Source organism: Suricata suricatta, chromosome 13 (genome assembly GCF_006229205.1).
Source record: "Suricata suricatta isolate VVHF042 chromosome 13, meerkat_22Aug2017_6uvM2_HiC, whole genome shotgun sequence".
Lineage (NCBI taxonomy): Eukaryota > Metazoa > Chordata > Mammalia > Carnivora > Herpestidae > Suricata > Suricata suricatta.
Genome location: NC_043712.1, coordinates 50,368,980 through 50,395,110, shown reverse-complemented (window position 1 = coordinate 50,395,110; position 26,131 = coordinate 50,368,980). Strand labels below are relative to the sequence as shown.

Here is a 26,131-nt window from a genome sequence, read left to right as displayed (position 1 = left end):
AAGTCAGGTATAAATTTAAGCTGGCACACTTAATTCCGTTTGTCAGCTTTTATAATAAGACTATCTTGATTTATGATGCCGTTTTGACATGATATTATTTTACTTTTTCTTTTTCTAAAAAATAATATGTGACTATTAAGTCATTCATTTTCAAGTGGTGGATGATTTGGCTAACAATGTTTGTTCTAAAAATTGGTGGTAGATATAGTTCTGCTTTCTAAAATTAATTTTAAATAAAAAGTCAAGTTTTTGTTGAGATTAAGGCATTTCATAAGAAGGAAATTTTATATATGTATGAATAAAACTTTTTATATGTATAAAATTTTATATATGTATATACTCTAATATATATTATATATTTTTATATTGTATCTTCTTCCAGAAGGATTTGAGTTTATTTTCAGAAAACAATTTTTCAAGATGTCAATTTCTCTGATACATACATATACAGGTTAGAAATTTTACATACATACACATATACAGATTTTAAACAAACATATATGTTTAATATATTAGGGGAAATTATTTCCTTTGCTAAAGTATCATGTCCTTTTAAATGTTTTGTTTTGCAATAGGCTACATTATTGACAGGTTTAGAATTTATAAATTTCTTAAGATAATAATGTGTGAAATGCTATCTATAGTTAGTAACTCAGTATTTTTTAGTAAATGGCAGTTACTATTATTTTAGTATACTAGGAAACAAAATATGTTTAATTAAAATTTACTTATAAGGGAAAACAACTTACACTTCTTTGTGATCATTATGATTTTGAAGCTATTTTCTATTTATTAGGCATTATTCACTCAGCCTCTATTCTTTAATGCCATATGATGTTGCTTCAACATGACTAGATATTTAATTTATATAATTCTTAACAGTTATTGACATAACACGTAAAGGCATCCCATGCCCTCCTTCTACTCTACATCTTTTGATAAAATTTCCTTTGTGGATCAATGTGAAAGAAAAGTTATATATTAATAATGGTCAATTTAAAGAGAGAGTTCCAATTGGAGGCATTTGGACACATACTCCATTGATCACTTCTTATCTGGATTAATTACGGTCTAGCACTGTACCATTCATTGTCTTTTAAGAATGTGAACTATAGAGGTGAACAAGTATTTTTGACATTAGAGAAAAAATTGTTCATACAAATACTAATAATTTTTAGTAGGAAAATTAAACTTTTCAAATACCTATGATTTTAAGGGCAATAGATAAAATGAACTTCCTCAGACAAGGGGACCTATTGGCTTGATTTTGGTAATCCTTCCATGCAGTAGTTGAAAAGGATAATGACAAGTAAAGATATGTACATTTCTCATACATATAATAAATATAATAAAATACATATAATTATTAAGTTTTAAGAGCACACTTGGTATAGTATGGATGGGGGACAAAAGGGTAACTTCACAGTGGAGTAGTCTGACAAACACCACTTTAGGTGATCAAGGTCAATATCAATTAGTCAAACTGTGTTGATACTATGTACCTTTCATATGATATAATGGAAATGGTACTTTACTTCTGTGATCTTCCTTTCCTGAACTCATAACCCCAGTCTAATTATGAGAAAAATTTAGACAGATTCCAATAGAGGGGTATCCTGCAGTGGACTGCATATCATTCTACTCATCAAAACTATCAGTGTTATCAAAAGTAAGGAAAGTCTGAAAACGGTCACAGCCAAGAGTTGCTGGTATAAGTGAATGTAATGTGGTATTGTGGATGGGAATCTGGAACAGAAAAAGGGTGTTATGTACAAACTATGGAGATTTGAATACATTATGGACTTTAGTTAAAAGTAATGTGTGAATATTGGTTCATTACTTATAACAAATGTACCATATTGATTTTACATGTTAATAATAGGGGGGCTTGGATGGGTGAGATTAGGAGGTATAGGACTCTCTGTAGCATCTGCTTAGATTTTCTGTAAGTATAAAACTGTTCTAAAACATTAAGCCTATTTTAAAAAGCAGATTAAAGGGCAGAATTATAGTGATTTTCCTTTTCTTTTTAACATCTGCATAGTATGGTGCAAAGTTATCACTAGTGAACTGTAAGAGATGAGATTATAGAGAGACTTCCATTTGTATTTCTCCTATCTAACCTGAAATTTTTATATGCAACCTTTATTCCTTTTATTTGAAGAGAAACTTTACATTTTGAAAAACTTGCATTGTAAAATTTATTATAATTTTAATTTTTATTATGTTTTTTTATTTTGAGAGAGAGACAGAGTGTGAGTGGGGGAGGGGAAGAGAGAGGGAGACAGAATCTGAAGCAGGCTCTAGGCTCTGAGCTGTCAGCACAGAGCCACATGTGGGGCTCAAACCCACAAGTGTGAGATCATGACATGAGCTGAAGTGGAACACTCAACTGACTGAACTACCCAGGTGCCCCTAAAATTTATTATTTTTAATAAAATTTAAATTTAATTAAAATTTATTAGTACAAGTAAATATGAAGAAAATAATTCACATATAATTTTTCCACTCAGAAATAACGCTAAGTAAAACATATTAAAGTTTTTTTTTTCCTATGCACATTTGGTGAAATCTGTTTCTATATAGTATATTCGTTGGTAACTTGCTTTTCTTATTTAACAGTTTATCATGGATATCTTTCTGTATCAACCCTAAACATGAATAGAATGCTAAGCCACAGGCTTGATATACTTTTATGTGCTTTGATGCATATTTCAAAACTTCCCTAGAAAATTTGTAGGGGTTTATAACTCCCACAACCATTTTCAAAATACAGGAGTCTGGCCAACAGTTTAAAATTAGGAGATTTCCCTTAGAAGTCCTAATTCCTTCTTTTGAAAGATCAGCAGCTGTGGCAGTGGTGGGCCATGTTCATTCCTAGGAAAACAGTTGGTTGGAGCTGAGTTGCCTTTGCCACATACACTCTCATTGTGCCCTGAGGTGAGGCTGAGTGTCATTTGACATTTCATGTTTCTTATACTTGTAAAAGTGGTAATATTAAGAGCAGTATGAAATATTTCTTGTGCATGTATCTCTAGCAAAAGTGATAAAAGGCAAGAGAGGGAGAGAATAAGTTTTTTAAAAAGGGGAGAATGTATACATTATTTTGTGGATGTAAAGAATGCATATACATGTTTAATATATCTATAGAGCATCTCTCTTGAATCAATTCTAAAACTATAATTTTAAAACAAACTAAACACAACCGATTTTACTTACATTATCTTCCTGGCTCCTATGTGAATTTGAGTTAATCACTACTTTTATAGTTTTTGAAGTTCTGTGATTTTGAAGAATTTTGAAGGACTGCTCCTGACAATGATAGCCAGTTGGGGCATTTTTAATGTCTTCATGAATATTTGAATTATTTATCATTGTAGCTTCTTGACTGGATATTTGTATTTTTCATATCTATTATATTAAATTAATTATTAAATAAGTAAACTATTTAACTCATTTAGAGAACATAGGATTTCTTATTGGATATACCAATAAAACTAAAGTTATGTTATTTCCATTTTATTGTAAATTTTTGTTTGCCCTTGAACAACTTCTTTAAAAATACCTTTGATAAATGATGGGATATTAATATATTCTGCATAATTTTATTTAAAGGAACCTGGATAATAGAAGGTAGCTTTTGAAAACTGTTCAGATTGGCAGCCCAATCAAATGAAATAGTTATAAATATTATAAATTTCATTACACTATAGGAAGAGAAAATAAAATAAATGATAGTCATGTGGTGATTGGGCAGGAATTTGAAATAAAAGTGCTTGAAGTATTTTAATTTGATACTTAAAGAATAGTACTGGAATTAATATTTAACATATTATAAATGTGGTAACAGCACAATATAAACAACATTGAGAAAAATATTTAGCAGCGGAATAGAATGAAGGTTTGGAAACAAATCAAGTGATTTAGATAGACAAAAGTGTAACAATGTAAATAAATCAAAGATGATCTCTCTCATAATAATTAGAAATTAGAATTAGAACAATTTTTCCTATTTCCTTAAAAATGAAAGAAGTTAAAACCAGAAAAGGGTAAAATTTTCCAACATTAGTTCAGAAAAGTTAAACATATGTATTCTTCTGATAGCCCTTAGGAATATCATTTAGGATGGATAAGGTTTTCCACATTTTAAATGAAAGTATTTTCAGGGCTACTGGTTCTATATCCAGTATTAGAATCTTGTGATTGTAATCTTGACTTTCTTTACTGGAAATCAACAAAAACTTTGTTTGCGCTATGAATGGTGTTGTTTTTTTTTTTGTTTTGTTTTGTTTTTTTGGTAACTGGAGTGGTTCATTTGAAATATGATAATGTGCCTGGATTTTAATGATCTCAAATATATTCATTTAAGATGGTAGTAGAATTTTATAGAATGCTAGTTTTTATGCACTAACATTTCTTGAAGATATCCTACATGCTTAATTTTTCTGTGATTTGTTGTTGTTGTTACAATGTGGTGCTTATCATTAACAGATTATTGGACATAGTAATAAATTTCAAAAGAATGCAGTGGACTGTATTGACTTTAAAAATATCAGAGTCCTTTGAGTTGATGTTATTTAATTATGATACACTGAAAGATAATTAGACCTATAGTGCTGTTGGTTTCCTTTTATCAGGTTTATATTCAGTGGTATTATATGACTCATGATGATCAAATGGTGGACGTAGTATTTTGTGAACAAATGCATATGTATATAATTGTTATTTTTGAAATAATTAATTTACATATGAGTGGTATATTTCATGGTCTACCATGCTTTAAATATTTTATGCAAATCTGTATGGCAATATTATTTAGGAAAATATTTACACACTCTTGGTTGTTTGATTGGAAAATGCCATTCTGTTAGGATAATAGAAGTTTAGCTAGTGCTAGTTTACAATTTATTATTGAAATGAAATTTTCCTTCTCTGAACACTTCGTCATATAATGTAATATTATGTATAAGCATTTGCACATATATAAATAATACAGAAGCATGCGTATATATTTGCACTTACACTTTTTTAAATAGGTATCTCAACGGCCATCTTTATCAAGCTTAGAAGCTTTAATGGTCTCACAGAAATCTGAAATTGAGTATTTACAGGAAAAACTAAAAATAGCCAATGAAAAACTGTCAGAGAACAAATCTACCAACAAGGATTCCTCAGAGAAGAGCATCTGGACACGTACTGAAGGAAAACATAAGGTAGGGACATTTTGTCATTTTGTGAATTTGTCAGGATGAGGCTGGCTGTTAAAAAAATGGCACCATTTACTTCTCTGCTTGGAAGCTTAAAAATGTTATATGCCACATGCTTGATAAAAAATTGTTGTGAGTAGAGAGTTTTGCCTTTTTCAAAACTAAATAATATATTCCTAATTTAATTAAATATATTAGCAGTAGTGTAGCTGTTTTGCAGTAGATTAACATTCTTAGGTTAAGAAGTTTTGCTAAGTATCCCTCATGTATCTAATTTATGGATAAGCTAATCTAAGTAAAAATCATTCTAAAGTAGTATTAGTTGTAAAAGAAAAATATATCTTAATGTTTCTATTTCATTCAGATATGATATTTAAAATACTGCCCATGTAGATATAAACTATAAAGTGGAATTTAACATTAATTTATGCAATTGTATAATTTCAAATTTAAAGATGTGGCAACAGAAAAATTAAGCAAATTTTCTAAAGCATGCTTCTCATTTATTAATGTCTAAGTTTACCTTTTTGTAGTATTTGTATTACAGTGTATGTACTATAGTATATATTCCTGTTATGCTGCAAAAGATTCTATAAACATTAACCAATATAAAAATTTTATAATATCACATTGTAAATATGTAAATTCTAGATAAACAGAAAAGTAAGAAATTTTATACATTTATCTCACACTTGTTACTTCAGCAGTAGAAAATAATGTTTTTATAAACAGAAAACTTTTTCAAGATCATTGTTTTTAGTTATTTCCATTTTTTCCTATGAATAGAACTGTCTAATAAAGGAAGTATTTAAAAAGACCCAAGTTACTTTTATAGTCTTATTTACTCCCTTAATACTATTAGTATTTTACAGAAGAGTGAGCTTTATATATGTACATATGTATTTATTTAAACATAACTGCATTATACATTTCTTGCCATTTTGGAGTAGTTTCAGAATATTAAGCTTTATTTAAATGAAAGAAAACATTCCTAAAATGGAGATACATTATAGGGTCTAATTTGGTTGCTTGCTACATTATTGAAGTTAAAAAATGTACCACTTTGATGTTTCGTTGCTTTTAACAAAAGTCAAGAAAATGAGAGGGATATTTGGAACAAAATTTTCTTTCTTTTTCATAAGCTCAGGCAGTAAGTATGAACAATATGTTGCCCGGCTTAATAGTTGCTCTCACATATTCCTTCTCCAGATTGGTATATGAAGCTGTACATAATATAAACACACATTCTTGTCTCTAGTTAGCCACATTATAGTTAATGACCATATGGTCATTATGGTATAAGATCTACTGTCTGTTGTATTTATATTCCTCAAGCATATTGTTCCTTCCACTTCACAGTGTGTTAAACTATTTCAAAGGGAAAAAAATCCTTTCCCTCTTGTTTCTGGTTGTCCTATCAAGTGTAACCTTGGACCCTTATAGAGCAATTAGACCAGCCTCTATCCCCTCCTTTGTAATGAGGTTTCTTGCATTTCTGAGTCTATAACCCTTTAGTCTTCCCTAATGGGACATCATTATTCTGAAAGAAACAATGTAAATGTAAATGAATATTCTCATTAACGAGTCACAGAGAAACCTTTAGCGGTAGCACTGTGGTAATTCCGCTTGTTATTTCTCTGGTATTCCATGCAGGATTTTTTTTTATAATTCATTATTAGTATTCAAAATTACATGTTCTTTAATTTTGCATGTCTTTCATAATCCAGTGTTCCAACTAGTTCAACCATGTCCTTGTTTTATTCTCGAGGAACCACCTGTGAAACGTTCAAGGTCTTTGTCCCCAAAGAGTTCTTTCTCAGACTCTGAGGAGCTGAGGAAACTGAGGAAAGCTGAAAGAAAGATTGAAAACTTAGAGAAGGCACTACAACTAAAGGTGAACATTAAATCATTTCTTTAGTAGGAGCCTTGCAAAGATAAAGATATACCAAAGTAAACATTCACTTCGCAAGTCACTGCTTATCATTTATCTTTCCTGAATTTAATTACATGTACAAAAATGTATCATCAGTTGGACTTGTTTCTCATATTTCTTAGGAAAATAAAGTAAAAAATTTGCTGCTTGAAAGCAAATATTTGTTCACTACTTTAAAATTGTTTGGAAAAATATCAAATTATTTGAAAAAAAATCAAATTGTTTGGAAAAAATATAATTGGGAAGATTTTGGCTAAATATTAGAAATAAATTTCTTTTAGTTCTTCAGAGACAAAAAAATTAGAACTATAGCAAGTAGAGAATTTTTCATAGTATAATTCTCTCAATATGATGAACATATAAAAAGAAAAGTGAGTTAAAAACTATATGCACTTAGCTCAAGCCACTCACAATTGTCCTTTAAAGAAAAATTACATAGTCAAAATGGCAAATATATTAGTTTTTCCATTTGACTATATTGAGGGCTTTAAATTTTTCTGAATTTAATACGGCTAAACTTGTCATTCTTTATTCACAACTACCCAAAGGCCTATTCTATTTGAGATGCAGCCATTTAATTTAATTTCAAATTCTTTTAAGACATTTTATGACAAAGCCATTGTTTTACACATGATTAGAATCCAATACATTTAAAGCTCAGATTCTTTGTCGTATAATATAGGTTACTCTTAGGGAGAAAAGACATGACTTACATTATGTGTACTGGGGAACAAGATATGCTGTTGAGGTATAGCTAACCTAAGCAACAATGAATACCTTTTTCTGCCTTTTCACTAAATAAAAATTTATATTTATGCAGAGTTGAACTGTTAGTTCTAAAAGAAAGGGAAATTATCATCTCTTTTTCTATGAAAAATAAAATGATCAGATGACATCAAGTTGCTAGTACTTAGCCTACCTGAAATTTATATACCTGGAGTTATCAATTTATTTAGTTGGTTCATTTATTTATTTATTTTTTAATAATCTCTATACCCATCATGAGGCTTGAACTCACAGCCCTGAGGTCAAGTCACAAGCTCTTCCAACCTAGCCAGCCAGGTGTCCTATACCTGGAGTTATTTGCTAATTCATTTGTTTACTCAGTAACAACTTACTGAGCGGTGCCAACTAGCCAAAGGAGTCCTTTGTAAAACAGGAGACAAGATAACTATCTATCATCCAAGATCCTTTCTCTAGTTAGGAAGATGCTGCATGCATAGTGAGAATCTAGTATATTTGTGCCAACCTGGGAACACACAGAGGATATTAAAGGCATGCTTAGGAAGCCAGGTTATCATCTTCCTTGTTTTTCATAATTCTTGAAATTCACATACCAAGATTTCTATCCTGTATTAATCTGGGTTCTTCAGAGAAACAGAACCAATAGGATAGAATCCTTTCAGTTTTCCCTATGAGGTATCATTATTCTGAAAAAGGTCTATATCTGTATCTGTATCTATATATCTATATCTATCTATATCCATCTATCTATCTCAAGAGAGAGGGAGAAAGAGAGAAACAGAGAGAGATAAATTGGTTTACTCTGAGGAATTGGGTCTTGCAATTATGGAGTCTAAGAAGTCTACGATCTATAGTCGCCAAACTGGAGATCAGGAGAGCCAGTGGTATGATTTCAGTCTGGGTCCAAAGGCCTGAAAACCAGGAAGCTGATAGTGTAAGTTTGAGTCCCAGTCTGATTCTGAGTCCAAAGGGACAAAACCAAAGTCTCAGCTAAAAGGCAGAAAGTAAGAATTCTTTCTTATGCAGCCTTTTATTCTGATCAGGCCTTCAGTGATTTGGATGAATTCAATCACTTTGGGAAGGACAATATACTTAACCCAGTCTTCTGATTTAAATGTTCGTTTTGTACAGAAACACCCTCACAGAGACACCCAGAGAAAATGATTAACACATAAAATTAACTATCACATATCCCATTTAGTAGTAATAGATCTCCACTTACTTGCCCCCAAATTGTGAGTCTTGGACAGTCTCTTGTTTTTGGCAGGAAAGAGTAGAGCAATTAAGACATTTTTAGATCTATCCTCTTCTACCTCTTGAATTTCTTGTTTCAAAAAGAGTCTCAAAAGCATTGCACTAATTTGTCATTCCTTTTTCCTAACAACCACTCTTCTGGATGAGGCTTCAAGTTTATTTTCAGAGTGCAATTCTTTCTTCTCACAATCTCTTTTTCATTTATACTTTTTCTGTATTCCTTTTTGAGGTCGGTTAATGGTAATCATGAATTTCAAATATATGTTTTATAGATTTGCAAGATAAGGAGAAAATGTGAGCAGACTATTTTCATATTATTTTGTCATTTAGTAGGAAAGGATTCTTGTTTTAAAAGAGCAAAATAGTTGAATGAAAAAAGCACTATAATCAAGACTTTATCAAAAGAAGTGGGTAAACAAAACCTGCAAAGTAAAAGCAATTCCAAAAAGAGTGATTGGGTCCAGGATAGTTTTTAATTCATGGCCTTAGATTAGTAAGTATACCTATCATATTTAGTGAAGGCATGACACTTCTTCCTATATTTCTCTTAATTAGGCCATAATATTAATATTATTACTGTTCCTCAAGTGCATATGAATACAAAGTAAGATAGGAACTAATGATGTGTCTGTAATAGTTTCTTAGGGCTGGCATGGCAAACTACCACAACCTGCCTGGCTTACAAGAACAGAAATTTATTGGGGCACCTGGCTGGTTCAGTCAGTTGAGTGACTTCAGCTCAAGTCATGATCTCGTGATTCACGTGTTCGAGCCCTGTGTTGGCCTCTGTGCTGACAGCCTGCTTCGGATTCTGTGTCTTCCTCTCTCTCTCTGCCCCTCCTCTACTCACACTCTTTCTCTCTCTCTCAAATAAATAAACATTAACAAAAAATATTTAAAAAAAAGAAAAGATCAGAAATTTATTGACCCAAAGTCCTAGAGGCTACAAAGTTCCCAAATTAAGATGTCAATAGGATTAGTTCCTTCTGAAGCCTGTGACAGAGACTCTGTTCCATTTCTCTCTTCTAGTTTCTAGTGGTGTCAGGTGTTCTTCTACTTATAGATGGTGCTCACCCTGTGTCTTCATACTTCCTGACATCTTCCCTCCGTGTGTGTGTCTCTCTTTGTCTAAATTTCTCCTTGTTATAGACAATTGTTATAATCAATTGGATTAGGGACCAATCCTAAGGATCTCATTTCAACTTAATTACATCTGTAAAGACCTATTGCCAAGGGGGTTAGTACTTGAACATACCTTTCTGAAGGGGATTTATTTCAACCCCCAACAGTGTATTATGGTTTTTAATATGCATTTTTGGTCATGCTGCTCCATTTGTAGACCATTCCCCATTAATACCTATTGAATTTTTGTCATGGCCTTCCCCTATTAGTATTCTATTGAATACTCCTCTGCTAGAAGCTAATGGGAATATGACAGAGAAAAATGTTCTATGCTCAATTATCATAAACAGTGAGTTAAAATCTCATTTTTTCATGAGCCATTAAGATATAATGTGCATTGTGAATCTATAGAAAAGTATAGATAATTATTTCCCAGGTTTACTTGATTATATTATACCTATCGATACTTCACAAAAAAACTATTTTCCATGGAAGATGCCTGTTGGAAACACTAAACTAAATACATGCTCAGGCCTGACATGAGGCTTGATCCCATGAGCTGTGAGATCATGACCTGAGCCAAAATCAAGAATCGGGCGCACAACTGAATGAAGCACCCAGGGACCCTGCAGTAGATATCTTTAGGTCCCAAGTTGATCACCAAGGTGGATTGTGTAGGGAAAGCAGGACAAATAAGCTTCTCCAGAAAACTTCCACCATGAAGATATGTATGTGCCCTTTGAGATTTTGAAATGATGCTCCTTATTATACCAGTAGTAAGTCATGCATATCATCCTAATAGTAGTGATGAATTTTGTAAAGATATTGGTACATTACCTTGTTTAGCTTTTTTCTGTGAATGGTTGTATATATTTTCAAGATGAGTGACCAATGTTGTAAACAAAAGAACCAATAGTAATAGAAGAGATGAGAAACTATTATTCTAAACATCCCAGCCATTTCCAAATCCTGACTTCATAAGTGTAGTGAACTTATAAACTATAATTTGGAAAGCAATGCATCAAAGTTTTCTGAAATCTTTACCATTCTTGGGATCACTAATGCCATGAATATCTGCTTTATGGACTTTAATGCATTCAATAATTTGATTCTATTAGCACTTTTCTATACCATTTAATAACATCAGTATGTTCTTTGAATACAGTTTATGTGTCTTTTATTTTTCAATGCTGTAATGTGCACTTTTTATACATTCAGCTTTTACACTTTGCTAAAATTAATCATTCATGGAATACTTGATATTTTATGAAAGTTTTCTGTTAACTTTTTAAAAACCCTACTATTATTTTGTGGAGATTGAGCCACTATTTTATTAACAGCACTCAAGCTCTTAGTTTGCCTCATACCTGTCATAGAGTCTTTGATCAAATTAGTGGGTTAGATTAAAACTCATTTTTTGTTCCTTTGAACTCAAGTAAAATTGCAGATACCATGAAACAAAGTAAGTTGATACAGTCTTTCTATTTTCTCATGTTTTAGTCATCAGACTTGTTTGTATATAGAAATTAGAGCCTCTAGTTTAGCTACTTTAATTGCAAAATATAGAGAAGGTGGTCACTAAGTGTTTTATTGAGTGATCTAATGAATAAATGGACCTAATTCAGTGGCTGCCCTTGGGATATTTTTGAGTGTATCCTCATGGAAAAATCTAGTGATTAGTGATATTACGTGTACCTTTCAGTCTTTAATTTGATTTTGTTATAAGATCTTTGGGTAAAGATTTTCCCAAATGAAGTACTATGGTTTTGATGTAGGCTATTATAGTCAAATGGGACTTAAAGTGGGTCAGCTGGGTGGCTCAGTCGATGATTGAGCATCCAACTTCAGCTCAGGTCATGTGATCTCAAGCTCATGGGTTCAAGCCCTGCATCGTTTTCTGCACTTACAGCTCAGAGCCTGGAGCCTGTTTTGGATTCTGTGTCTCTCTCTCTTTCTGCCCCTCCCCCACTCTTGTTCTGTCTATGTCTCAAAAATAAACAAACTATAAAAAAATGGGACTTAAAGAATAATAATCCAAACTATGGTTAACTTGTATTTGTTAGAATATTATAAAAATATTTTTGTTAATCGTTCTACACATTAAACATTTCTTTTGAGATAGTAGCTTTTGCGTGAAGACTTCAGCTAAATCTGTTCTTGCACTAAAATAGGGAAAAATATTTTTCTTTGAACATATATTATCTATGTATTTATTTATTTATCCTATACTTACATATCTCTATAATTCTATGTTTAGACTAGGCCAAAGGAAAATAGTCTCTAGGACTTATTTAACCCATGTATTAAAATTTGGTAGTTACATTCTCAAAAGACAAATCTATGGATGAAACTGCATTTTAAAATAATAATTGTTATAAATTATGCCTATCAAATTGATTTGTGAAATAATCTTAGTTTCCTTTCATTTGTAATAATTTACATCTTAGTAATTTTATAAGAAATATGTAAATACTCTAGCATTATTTGTAGTAAATTATGAAGCATGTAATGTTAAAGGAGAAAGCTCATCTATAAAACTACTTTCCCATAATCACTACTTAATGGTGGGAGCCCCCTATTTTAACTGCTATAGAAAAATCAAAACTATTTGCTAATATGAAACATATTATACCAAAGTTTTAGGAAGCAGGGGGGCCATGGTGAGTGCTTTGTTTAAGTGTTATGACTAGAACAGACTCTGGCATGTTTGGCTAACATTTAAGACTCAGGAAATTTTTATTGAGTCTTAATTTTTGGTTGAATAGCATAACATAGTTGATTTCTATCTAAGAACTAGGGAAAATGTTGTGTATAAATTCAGTAATTAATGGCAGCTGAGGCAATACTGAAAAATGTTAAAATAATGGCAGTACTAACAATATGAAACTCCATTTGTTCCATAGACTTAACAGAGGATTTTTATGAAAGACAACGCAAAAAAATCTGAATATTTCATTTGATTAATTTTTACTTGTTGGAGAGTCTTTTAGTTTCTATTTACTCAGAGCTTCTAGGGACTCTTGAAAATGGATTGGTATGTGATAATTTTTGAGAAATTCATTGTAAAATAAGAGTTTATGGGGAAAGAATTTGATTCAATGAAGAAGCATTAGAGAAAGGTATTTTAGAATTTAACAAAATACTCAGCTTAACTATGTTTATTTGAAAATTATGTTTCGGGGGCACCTGAGTGGCTCAGTTAGTTTAGCATCCAACTCTTGATCCCAGCTCAGGTCATGATCTCATGGTTTGGTTTGGGAGTTCAGTTTATGAGTTTGAGCCCCATGTCAGGCTCTGCGCTGACAGTGCAGGTCCTGCTTCAGATTCCCTCTCTCCTTCTCTCTACCCGTCCCTTGTTCATGCTTGTTCTCTTTCTCTCGTGTGCACTCTCTCTCCCTCTGTCTCTCAAACTAAAGAAGTAAACTTAAAAAAATTTGTTTTGACATGAATATTTTTATTACATTTCTTATAATTATTTTATTGATAAATTTATAATATATGCTCTTTAAACTCCTAATAAATTAGTTCTTAAGGAATCCTAATAAATACTATGAACTTACATTTATTTATGAGGGAATAACACTATTAATTATTACTTTTCTTTCTGGTTAATTTAAATTATTTTCCATACTTAAGATTAAAAAGCTTATTGTTTAAAGAAGTAAAGTTATATTCGGATTGTTTACCAACAGTAGGGAAAACTTAAGGTCAAGGGTAAATCATCCTAGAGCACCTGGGTGACTCAATCAGTTAAGCATCTGACTTCCATCTCAAGTCATGATCTCGTGGTCTGTGAGTTCGAGCCTCACATTGGGCTCTGTGCTTATAGCTCAGAGCCTGGAGTCTGCTTTGGATTCACTGTCTCCCGCTTTCTCTGTCCATCCTTCGTTCACACTCTGTTACTAAATAAACATTAATTTTTTAAAAAAGAGGTAAATAATTTTTTTGTCTTCGAAGAAGAGATATAAATAGATTTTATTTTAAAGATGGAGAAACTGGGACACACTACATTTAAGTAAATATGTCAGGATAAAATTTACCAACTTTGAGCAGGAAGAGTTGAACTCATCAGCACTTAATACTCTGCATGTAATAGACTCTTAATATATTGTTCTTCAATTGAAATGAACAGAATTCAATTCAGTATCCTGAATTTTTAATCATGGTATTAAACCTTGCTACTCTTTAGCAAGTTTGCAGTAATTGCAATCTGTTTGTCTTCTAAAGCTTTTTAGGTACATTTATTCTGATTGCCCCTTTCAAGTGATGCCATTCTCATGCTTTTTCATCAAGCACTTCCATTACCAGATGGCATACATATGATTGGTGCATACAGGACTCAAATACTTATAACTACTTGAGAGATTTATTGAAGTAATCCTACTAGACCTATATTCAAAGTGGAATGACAAAATATCCATACTGTTGAGACAGGTAGAATTGCAGTATAATAATACAAACTCTGTAAATATTATCTCTCTGTAAATATTATCTCTCTGTAAATATTATCTCACTGTTGAGAAGAGAGGTAGATGGTTCAGGAAACCATGAATTTGGCTTCTTTTTTTAAAAAAAATTGTTTTAACATTTATTTATCTTTGAGAGACAGAGAGAAACAGATCATGAGCAGGGGAGGGGCAGAGAGACAGGGACACACAGAATCAGAAGCAGGCTCCAGGCTCTGAGCTGCCAGCACAGAGCCCAATGCGGGACTCAAACCCACAAACTGTGAGATCATGACCTGAGCCAAAGTCGGATGCTCAATGGACTGAGCCACCCAGGCACCCCGAATTTGGCTTCTTAATGCTAAGGGCATCAGGTAATACCTGGGAAGAAGAACGGGAAGGAAGCTAACTTCTGCTTTGTGCCTCTTTCAGGCAAGTACAGTGCCAGCGGCTTTACCTGTATATTTGCTCATTTAATTTAGTCATCCTCATTTAAATCTCTGTGCTCTTTTCACTATTTTACAGAAAAAGAAATTGAATTAATTTAAATAGTATTCTTAAGAGTATTCAGCCACCTTGAGAAAGCTCCAAGAATAGATTTCAGGTTTTTCTGACTGCCATATGCCTTCTTATTTCACCTCACCATATAGTATTAGAGAGTACCTGTTGCCTCCACTAAATAAGTAAAGAAGTTCCTTCATATGGGAATTTGAAAGTTTAAAACACAAATTTGAAATTCACATGGTTAAACTCAAGAAGCTATTTTATTTTGAAAAAGCGTTTATAAGTAACATAAATACATCCTGTAGAAACTGAAAATTTGGTCTTTATAAGTTCATTTTGTGGGTATATCTAAATACAGACATATTTCATACACTCTATTTAGAAGTTGTTGATTTTAATTGTCTAACCCAGTAATGTTTCTATGACCTCTTCAAGAGTACAAAGTCCAGTTCTTCCATTTCAATTCTGCACAGTGCAGCCCAGAATCTTAAACTGTGCTACTTCAGACATAGGTCCAAACTAATTTTTCCTCCTATGTAATCATTATGCTTTATATTAAGCTAATCATAAATCCATGGGCCGACGCATTGCTTTGATGATGATTAGCATTTTTACACTAATTTCATCCATTTATGATTAACAAATTGTAACAAATATATATAGACATATATAAAACAAATATATACAGACTATCCTTTTATTCAAAAAGAAAATAAATTAAAATTCTCTAAATTAGTTCATAAATATTTGAATGTGTACTGACTGTAGGGAAAGGAATGAAACTAGTCTGACAGCAAAATTGTCAAAATTTTGAAAAATTTGAAAGCTTATGAAAAATGCAGTGAGTCCATTGAATTTACCCAGCAAACCTATTTTGTGACTTAAAGAATCTTTCCCTTTCTTCTGTTTAAATAAATATTACAAATTAATTTATATTTACTGTTCTCTTTCAAATTTCATATTTAGACAGGCAACCTTTTATTTGCAACATTATACTCATACTTTTCAAAAACTTGTGTACTTGCTTTTTTGTGTTCTACAGAGCCAAGAAAATGATGAGCTAAGAGATGCCCATGAAAAACGCAAGGAAAGGCTACAGATGTTACAGACCAACTACAGAGCAGTAAAAGAGCAATTAAAACAGTGGGAAGAAGGCAGTGGCATGTGCGTTACATAGCTCATAAAGGCATTTCCCTAAATATTAAAAGGAATGGAGTAGCATCATATAGGTGTTTTAATGGCTTTTGTTTGATTTAAAAAAAAAACTATTTGGTACTCAAATCTTTATTGTGAATTTTTAAATAGATAATACAATAAATGAGAGCAGATAAATATGCTAGCAATAACTACGATTTTCCTATCATATGCAGATTTTATAATGTAGGTGATTATAAATTATTGTATACATTTAGCTATCAATAGAGTAGTTTAGTAAAGTAGATAACTTAAAGCAAAAATAGTTCATATCCATATAATTGATAAAGTAAATAAATAAAATAATGGTATTACAAAGTTTATAACTCTTTAAATGAAAGACCAGAGAAATATGAAATATACATATATAGTTAAATTAACTATCTGAAAACTACTTCAACCTAGCATGCAATTTGAAAATCTTTACTATCCATCAGTTTGTTCTGCAGCTTATCTGAATGAATTGGCGGTCTCAGTTCAATTGCTCTGAACAGGTGTTCAGATCTTGGTTAGTCGTAAGTGGCTCCCCTGTTAACAGTATCAACAGAGGGCAAAGGACTGAATGAGTACAGAAAATCTACTACCCTCTCATCTTTTGGGATGGATCCTTTAGGGCAATGTTGATGATACACATTGGTCTGTTCTATAGAGAAATACTGTTTCTAAATTGGCCAGTACAGCACTTTTACAAAATAAAAACGAAGAGTTTGTTTTATGTATAGAAAATGAAAACATAAAGGGCATTTGGCATGTTTTGTAGGTAATTGTCGTATCTAATTTTTTCCCTTGAAGAATGGAATATGTTTCATATCACTTGTCAGTAAAATAGTGATAAAGCAATTTGTCCTACATTTAGCCTCTGCTCATCTAACTTTAGTAGTCACTAGAAGCGTGAAAGCTACTTTCTGATATATTTATTGATAATAGCTTGTTTTAAGAGAGAGCACATATACCACATTCAGATTGGTTGACAACAAATTCTAGGTGATTTGATTGCTGATAATCTTTTTTTAGAATGTGATCATCCTGCAATATATGTTTTATTATTACTAGGATGCATGAGAGAAATAGACCTAAGACTATCATGGGTCTACTTAAAAGTTTGTTTTCTGGAATAGCAGGTTGGCTTTTTGGAGATTCTCATGTAGGATTTTAATGTCTACATATTTAGGTTTTAGGAAATTCATTCTATAAATAGTGAGCTTGAATTAGAAATTTGGTCAATAGATATTTTTAAATTTTAGGGAATGTATAAATAAATTTACATTGTACTTTCAACATATTAAGGAAGAAAACAACTTCATTTTAAAAATAGGACTTCTGTCAGAAAAATAAAGAGAGTAGATCCCCAACAACTTCGACAAGAAGATTCTGATGCTGTGTGGAATGAACTGGCCTATTTCAAAAGGCAGAACCAGGAGCTGATGATTCAAAAGTGAGTTTCTTTTTTAACAACCTGCATGGACTTAAATAACATTTGGGAGAAATTTTTTTTGTGGCTTAAAGGTCATGAGAGGAATACCTTATAAAATTTGAAAATGAAATAATCTGGTTTTTGTTAATAAAAATAAAGGAAAAAAAGGAATCGCTTTTTAAATATATATATATGTATAATGCAATAACAAGTTGCACATTTGCTAGCTCTAGCCGAAACTGTATAATATGATCTAGGGATTGTGTTAATTAATGTGGCTCTCATCTGTTGGAGGTGTCGCTCTTCATTAGCTTGTATTTTAGACACTGCCGTGCTTCATTTTTGGAATGAGGTGGAGAGGGGATAACCTAGCCAGCCATCCTTGTTTGATCTCCTAGATACATACGCAGTGCAGAATGCCTGAGCTCTCTTGGTTCCCTGCCCTGTCCTGCTAATCCCAGCTGAGCTCATTATGGTGTAGCCTTGCTGCTACTCTTGGAGCCAGAGCTGTCCAAGCTAATTACTGGTAGCAGCAGAACTGCCTGTTAAGGGTCTGGTATGGATCTGCTAACATGGTCCTTGGTAGTGACCTGCAAAAGACACGAGGGAATTACTTTCTTTCTTGCTGTGCACTGCCTGTCCTTTGGGCTTAATGCTGATCCCTCCACATAGGTCTTTTAGCTGCCCTAAATATAAAACTTGATGAAGGATACTCATATTTTAGAAAACATACAGTTTTCTTCCTTGATCTTATAATTCACAGGCTGTTATATTCAGCTTGGCAAAGAAAGAACGCTTTTTATTTTGAAATATAAAGGAAGTAAACCAACATAATTAGCCTCCTTTGCTACTTAACTATTTTTTCATTTAGAGCTAATTTTTGACATCAAGAGCATGCAGTTTTTTTGAAACCCTGATGTCTTTTAGATTATTAGAATTTAGCATCATGTAGCATAATATAATTAAATATCAGTGAATTTTTTAGCTGAAAATCGGAATCATACTTTCTGTGTTTATATAATAACATGTAACTTGAGATTACACCTTTTCTATGTAATGGTAAACTTTTAAGGAAATGATATATCAGATTAAAATGTGTACTTCCAATTACAATCCTGTTTTATCTTAAAGTACACTGTACTCTATTAGTGCTAAAGTCTTATGCTGATAATAAAGTCTCTTATCTTGAAAATTATTTATAGATTTGTCCAGAAATATTCTATGACAATTTTTAATAGCTTTAATGAAATATAATTCACAAGCCATGTAATTCACCATAGACAGTGAATAATTCCATGGCTTTTGGTGTATTCAAAGAGTTGCATAACCACCATCACAAAATTTTAGAACATTCTCATTTATCCCCTCCCCCAAACTTCATGCCACTTAGCTGTTACTTCCCCAATCCTTCTACTACCACCACCCCTTTGAGGTAACCAATAATCTACTTTCTGTATCTGTAGGTTTATCTATTTGGGACATTGAGAAATTCATTAGATGGTGTTACAGTTTTTGTTTCAACTATCAATCATAATCTTAAAACTTCAGAAGAAGGATGCTTTTAGCCTTTCCACTATTATTTCTTCATTTCTGACCTTCCAAGTTCTCTTCTTTTTTCATTTTCTTTCTGTTTGAAGAGCTTCCCTTTAGATTTTCATTTAGGGTAAGTTGGCTAGCAACAAATTCTCTAAGATTTCCTTTTTTTAGAATGTCTTCCTGTCATCTTCATTCCAGAAGGATATTTTCACCGATTAGAGAGTTCTAATTTAGCATTTTTTCCCCTTTAATTTCTTTTCAAAACTGTTATTTGAATTGTTCCCCTAAAGGAAATGCATTATTTTTTTAACTGCATCAATCATTTTTATTTGTCTTTACTTTTCACAAGGTAAATTATGACCTGTCTTGGCATGGATTTCTTTTGGTTTATCCTGTTTGGGATTTTCTATGTTTCTTCAAACTCTAGGTTTGTGCTCTTTGCCAAATTGGGAAAATTTCCCCTTTATTTCTTTAAATATTTTTTTCAGCCCCACATTCTTTTTCCTCTATTTTTGGAACTCTATTTTCATGAATGTTAGATTTTTTTAGTGTTAACCTACAGTTCTCTGAGGCTCTGTTCATTTTATTTTTAATCCTGTTTTATCATTTTCATTAAAACTGGGTAATTCTATTGTTCTGTCTTCAAGTTCACTGACTTTTTCCTCTTTTATCTGTCATCTCTGCTGTTGAACCCAACCATTGAGTTTTTTACTTTGGTTTCTATAATTTTCAATTCTAAAATGTCCTTTTCTTTCTTACTTATATCACTGACTTATTTGCTGAGACTTTCTACTTTATTTGTCTCAAGATCATTCATAATTGTTCATGGGAGCACATTAATCATGGCTACTTTATTTATTACTTTATCCTTGTCAAATGGCACCTGGCTGGCTCAGTTGGTAGATAGAGCATGTGACTGTTGATCTCAGAGTTGTGAGTTCAAGCCCCACATTAGGCATAGAGATTACTTTAAAAAAAATCCATGCCAGGGGCACCTGGGTGGCTCAGTCGGTTAAGTCTCCGGCTTCAGCTCAGGTCAGATCTCACGTCCGTGAGTTCGAGCCCCGCGTCAGGCTCTGTGCTGACAGCTAGTTCAGAGCCTGGAGCCTGCTTCAGTTCTGTGTCTCCTTCTCTCTGCTCTTCCCCCTCTCATGCTCTGTCTCTCTCTGTATCAAAAATAAATTTAAAAAAAACATTAAAAAAATCCATGCCAAGTAATTCTAACATGTGCATTATTACCTTGGTGGTGGTATTTCTTAATTATAATTTCTCCTTCAAGTTGAGATTTTTTTTGTTGTTGTTTTTCTTGGTATGATGAGTGATTTTCACTTCTCTCCCAGACATTGGAAGCATTATGTTTGAAACATTAGATCTTATTTAAGTATTTTATTATAATAGATCTCTGATAATGTCATGCCTAAGGGAAAGGGTCATACTGAAACTTGGGATAAGGGATGGGAGTCTTAGCTCCTAACTTGACCCCTGGTGACACTGCATTAAAGGATGTGTGAAGGGTGACTCATTGTACTTGATGAGGATGGAAGTTCAGGCTTCTTATTTGACCTTTATTGACAGAAGTAGCAAGGCTGCTTTTTTTCTCCCTCCCTTTTTCCAGTTGTGTATGGTGGGAATAGGGGTGGTTATTGTCAATAAGATTTCTGCCCTACTTGTTTGTCCATTTCTCAGTTATTTGGCTAGGGAGGGCAGAATTCCCTTGAGACCTTTTTTTGTTTGTGTCCTTTGGCATTTCTGGGTTGTTAATTTCTCTAGTACCTATGTTGAGATATTTGGGAGGAAAGAAGAAAGCCAGGGAATTCATCATTGTGGGTCGTTCTTCTACTCCTATGGTCCCACCCGTGTTCTTCTCCCTGCCTTTCAGAGACTTATTTTTATTTCATATATCACATTCAGGGTTTTTATATTTAGTGGGATGAATAGGGAGAGACATGTCTACTTTTTGTCAGGGACTAGAAGTTTTAGCTAATTTTTCTATGGACCAGACAGTCTTATTTTTGTATCAGACATTTGGCACCTAGTTTAATACTTAGCCCTGACTATTTAAGACTAGAATATATAAAAGAAGATGTCCTACCAAAACTATTTTCTTTTTTTTTTTTAATGTTTTTATTTACTTTTGAGAGAGAGAGAGAGAGAGACAACATGAACAGAGGAGGGTCAGAGAGACAGGGAGACACAGGATCTGAAGACAGGCTCCAGGTTCTGAGCTAGCTGTCAGCACAGAGCCTGAAGCGGGGCTCAAACCCATGAACTGTGAGATCATGACCTGAAGCAATGCCGGACACATAATCGACTGAGCCACCCAGGCACCCCCTAAAACTATTTTCAACCAAATTTGAATAGTACTTCCAAATTCAATCTTAAAAGTTGAGTTAACTTTTGAAGATCCTAATAAAAAATTGTGTGGCAACTCTCTAAGTCAATTTGCAAAATATGTTAAAGGCAATGATGCTACCATTGACCCTTACTATAGTGTTTCTATTATTGAATATGGCCAAAGCTATGTTGCTGCTTTAGTGTAAGAATGTGAAGACTTGAGAAATTTGCATGGTATATATTTCCTATATTCATAAAATATATGTACTTATTATATCATAATGATGTTATTACAAAAGACCAAGAACTTTATAATCTATGAACTAATAAATCAGCTTGTTCCCTCAGTGTTTATCTAACAAAAATTCATCCATTTATTCATTCATTATTTAAACAACATAATTCAGAGCTAGCCATCAGCTAGGGATTGGATATACAGTGGTATATTGAAGAAAAGTAATTTCAAACTCTTAATGAGATTTATTTTAGGGCCATTTGGCATGTGCTAGTGAGGTGAAACCATTCTTTGGGATGCTAGGTAGTGAGAGGTAAGGAAAGCTTGCAGAAATGTCAGACATACTCAGCTTTTACACCTAGTTGAGGATGTTGCCTTACTGTATCTATGAACCCATGAAGTCATGCTAACATTCTCCTAAATGAACAAGTTAACATTTTCCTAAATAAAGACAGAAATATTTGTGTACATTATTTCTGAATAGTGATATAAAACAAAAAAAGAGGTGTAGTTGCCACAGGATATTTACTTTTTCTAATATTGTAAATCCCACATGTCCTTGAAGTCAAGGAAAGGTGTACTGGCATTCATTGGATGTTTATCTGCAACTTTGGCTAAATAAATCAGGAACTTGCAGTGGGTCGGTAATTTTGGCCTTTTATACTAATCCATAGCCTGTATTAAAATGCTGTATCTGAACACTCTTCTATGTCCAGGTAAACACAGAGAAATAATATGCCACCCTATTATATCAGGATCTCATACAGCATAACAGCAAAAAAAAGGAAAAGGGTGATAAGAGCAATAATAAAGGAATAGTAGTGCCATAAAGTAGGGAAAATAGCATTAGGATTTGTCCATTCGCCCAAACCAGAAACCTAGAGGGTTATAACTAATTTATCCCTCTATCTGACCTCCTTATAATAGTTTTAATGATTCCATATCACAAATATCTTTTTTTTTAAATTTTTTTATGTCTTTTACTTATTTTTGAGAGACAGAGAGACAGTGCGAGCAGGGGAGGGTCAGAGAGAGACGGAGACACAGAATCTCAAGCAGACTCGAGGCTCTGAGCCAGCTGTCCGCACAGAGCCCCACGCGGGGCTCAAACCCACGAAACGTTAGATCGTGACCTGATGAACCGAAGCCAGCACTTAACCAACTGAGCCACCCAGGTTCCCCCACAATTATCTTTAAAATAGATCTATTTTTCCACTCTTACTGTGAATGCCCTTGTCTAAAAACTACCATCATATCTTTCCTGCTCAAGTAGAATTAACTTGTAAATATCTCCCTACATCTACTCTTATCCCCTTGAATTCATTTTTCCCCTAATGCTGCAGAGTGATCTTTTAAAAATACATATAAGAATATAACTTTCCCCTGTTTAAAAACCTTTAGCATCTTTCCATTGCTCTTAAAATAAACAGTAAATTCTTTATATAGCACAGTTGAACATCTTGACCCCCTTATTATTATTTCTGTTTCACTTTTGTTTCTTACCTGAAAATCAGTACGAGCATGCAAAATATTTGCAAAGAATTACTGGTGCTTTTTCTACTTGATGTTGAAAGTCCTGGCTCATGAATTTGTCAATGAAGGTAGGTAGAGTTGGGGTCAGTAGTAAAGGGGTTTGGAATTCATAATTTAAAATTTGAATTTTATTGTATAGAAGCAGGGAATTGTAACCCATCTATCATAATTAAAGTCTTCTTCTATTCAGTGATCTTTTGATAATTTCTCCTTAATGATAAAAAGTAGATAAGTTATAGGTCAGTGGAATACCATCTTCTATCTTAGTTTAAACATTAAATGTATGCTGGCCATGATTCCAAAGAATATTTTATAAAGTTCAGTAGTAAGTTTTAAGAAACTAACATCAAAATATTATGGTAGAAAAGTTCAGTTATTTTTTTCCTTTGGCAAAGCAAGACTCCTTGTTTTTTTTCAGCAGAAGTACTATTTTTCCAAGCACAAATATTATTTTTCCAAGCACAAATATTATTTTTCCATATATAGAAATGAGGATTTTAGGAACTGAATTTCTCTAACATGATTTGGAAATAAAATTCTTAAAAAATATCTGCTAAATCATGACATATTTTTCAAACAAATGAATTTTTAGATAACTGTCAGCATTGTATGAATTACACATTAGTTTTATTTTAAAGCATACAGTTTATTGATATTTAGTGTATTTATAGTGTTGTGTAGCCATGATCTTTATTTAAACCAAAGCATTTTAATTACCAAAGAGACTCATACCCATTTAGCAATCACTCCCAATCTCCCCATTTCTTCTTTCTTCTGCCTCTCTAAATCCCCATAGATTTACCTATTCTGAATATTTTATATAAATGGATCAGACAATATCTCACCTTTTGCATATGGCTTATTTGACCTAGTATATATATCTATATATCTAGATAACTAGATATATATACTAGGCATATAACTAGTATATATATCTAGTTATCTAGATATAGATATATATATGTGTGTATATATACTCATTAATCTTTTTTTGATATTTTTAAATGTTTATTTATTTTGGAGAGAGAAAAAACAGAGTATGAACAGGGGAGGGGCAGAGAGAGAGAGAGATGTAGAATCTGAAGCAGGCTTCAGGCTCTGAGCTGTCAGCACAGACCCCAATGCAGGGCTCAAACCCATGCACTGTGAGATCATGACCTGAGCCAATGTTGGATGCTCAACCGAATGAGCCACCAATGCGTCCATTATTTATTCATCTCTTGTTGGCTATTTGGGTTGCCTCTACTTTTTTGCCATCATGAATGTGCTACTCTGAACATTTATGTACAAGTATTGGTTTGAATACTTATTTCCAGTTCTTTGGGATATATACCTGTGAGCCGAATTGCTGGGTCATTTGCTAAATATGTATCTAACTTTTGGAGGAACTGCCAGACTGTGTTCACAGTGGCTACATCATTCTGTATTTTGACCAGCAATCTACAAAGATTCCACTTTCCCCTCCATTCTAGTTAACACTTAGTCTTTCTTCCTTTAAAAACAAATATTTGTTATTTTTTAAATATTTTAGAAATATTTAAAAATCATTAAATTTACTGAACTACTCATCCTAGTGATGTGTAATTTAAATTATTAAATTTACTGAATTATTCATCCTAGTAATGAAGTGGTATCTCATTGTGATACTGATTTGCATTTTCTTAATGACTAATGAGCATCTCTGCATGTGTTTATTTGCCATTTATGTTGCTTTGGATAAATATCTATTCAGGTCTTTTGCCACTTAAAAAAATTGGGTTCTCTTTTTGTTTTTGAGTTACAAGAATTCTTTGCATGTTGTGGTTACTAAACATTTACAAATGTTTTCTCCCTTTCTGTAGGTTGTCTTTTTACTTTCATAGTAGTTTCCTTTGATATATAAAGGTTTTTTATTTTAAGAAGTTTAATTATTAGTTATTATTATTAATATTTTGCTTATGCTTTTGGTGTCATACTCATATATATATCTAGCTATCACTGAATCCAGTCTCATAAAGATTTCCCTCCATGTTTTCTATATATTTACAGTTTTACCCCATACTTCAATCTTTGGTCCATGTTATAGCTTTGACAAACAGGATATATGATCACATGTAAGAGTTATAATGTGATGAGTTAAAAAGATAAGAATTTAAATGTATCAGTCTTTGAGAAATCAATTCAACATCAAAAAGTAAAGGCTATCACAAGCCAAGTGTAAATGAGAATATGATTTCTGGTATATTAGTGTAGTCAAGGCTTGTACAAGTTATCAGTGTCTGTTGGAAGACAACAGATTTCAAGGCTATGTGGAAACAAGTTTTGAATCTCACTTTAAGACTGAGAATCAGAGACAAGAAATTCAGCCACTGATATTGGAGACATAGGAAGAAACTCATCTACATATTAAGTCTTCATAAGTAAGAGAAGTTTCAGAACAAGATCAGCACGAAACCTAACTCACTGCTGAGTTAAAGCACTGAAGTCTACAGTCCCTCATCAACCTGATCTCTAGTATGTTTCAGAATGTGATGCAACTTGAGGCTTGTAGATAGGCTTTAAAAACACTCATGATTCTGTTAAAGTACTGGGGTCTGGAAGAAAGTAAACTATTACTGCTGAGCAAATAAATGTGGAAGAAAAAGGACTTTTAAACTATGGAGTTTTATAATATTAGTAACCTTTTGTATTGTGCTT

The 26,131-nt window shown here is 32.6% G+C and overlaps 1 protein-coding gene across 1 annotated transcript in view; it reads left to right on the top strand.

Annotated features, from left to right (window-relative positions):
* The window catches only part of CNTLN (centlein), a 291,923-nt gene that overhangs the window by 145,980 nt on the left and 119,812 nt on the right, over nt 1–26,131 (top strand). Inside the window, exons 9-12 of the mRNA XM_029920696.1 lie at nt 5,037–5,213; nt 6,976–7,101; nt 16,252–16,373; nt 17,719–17,838. Of these exons, the coding sequence (XP_029776556.1) occupies nt 5,037–5,213; nt 6,976–7,101; nt 16,252–16,373; nt 17,719–17,838 (545 nt within the window). The remainder of the gene's footprint in view (nt 1–5,036; nt 5,214–6,975; nt 7,102–16,251; nt 16,374–17,718; nt 17,839–26,131) is intronic.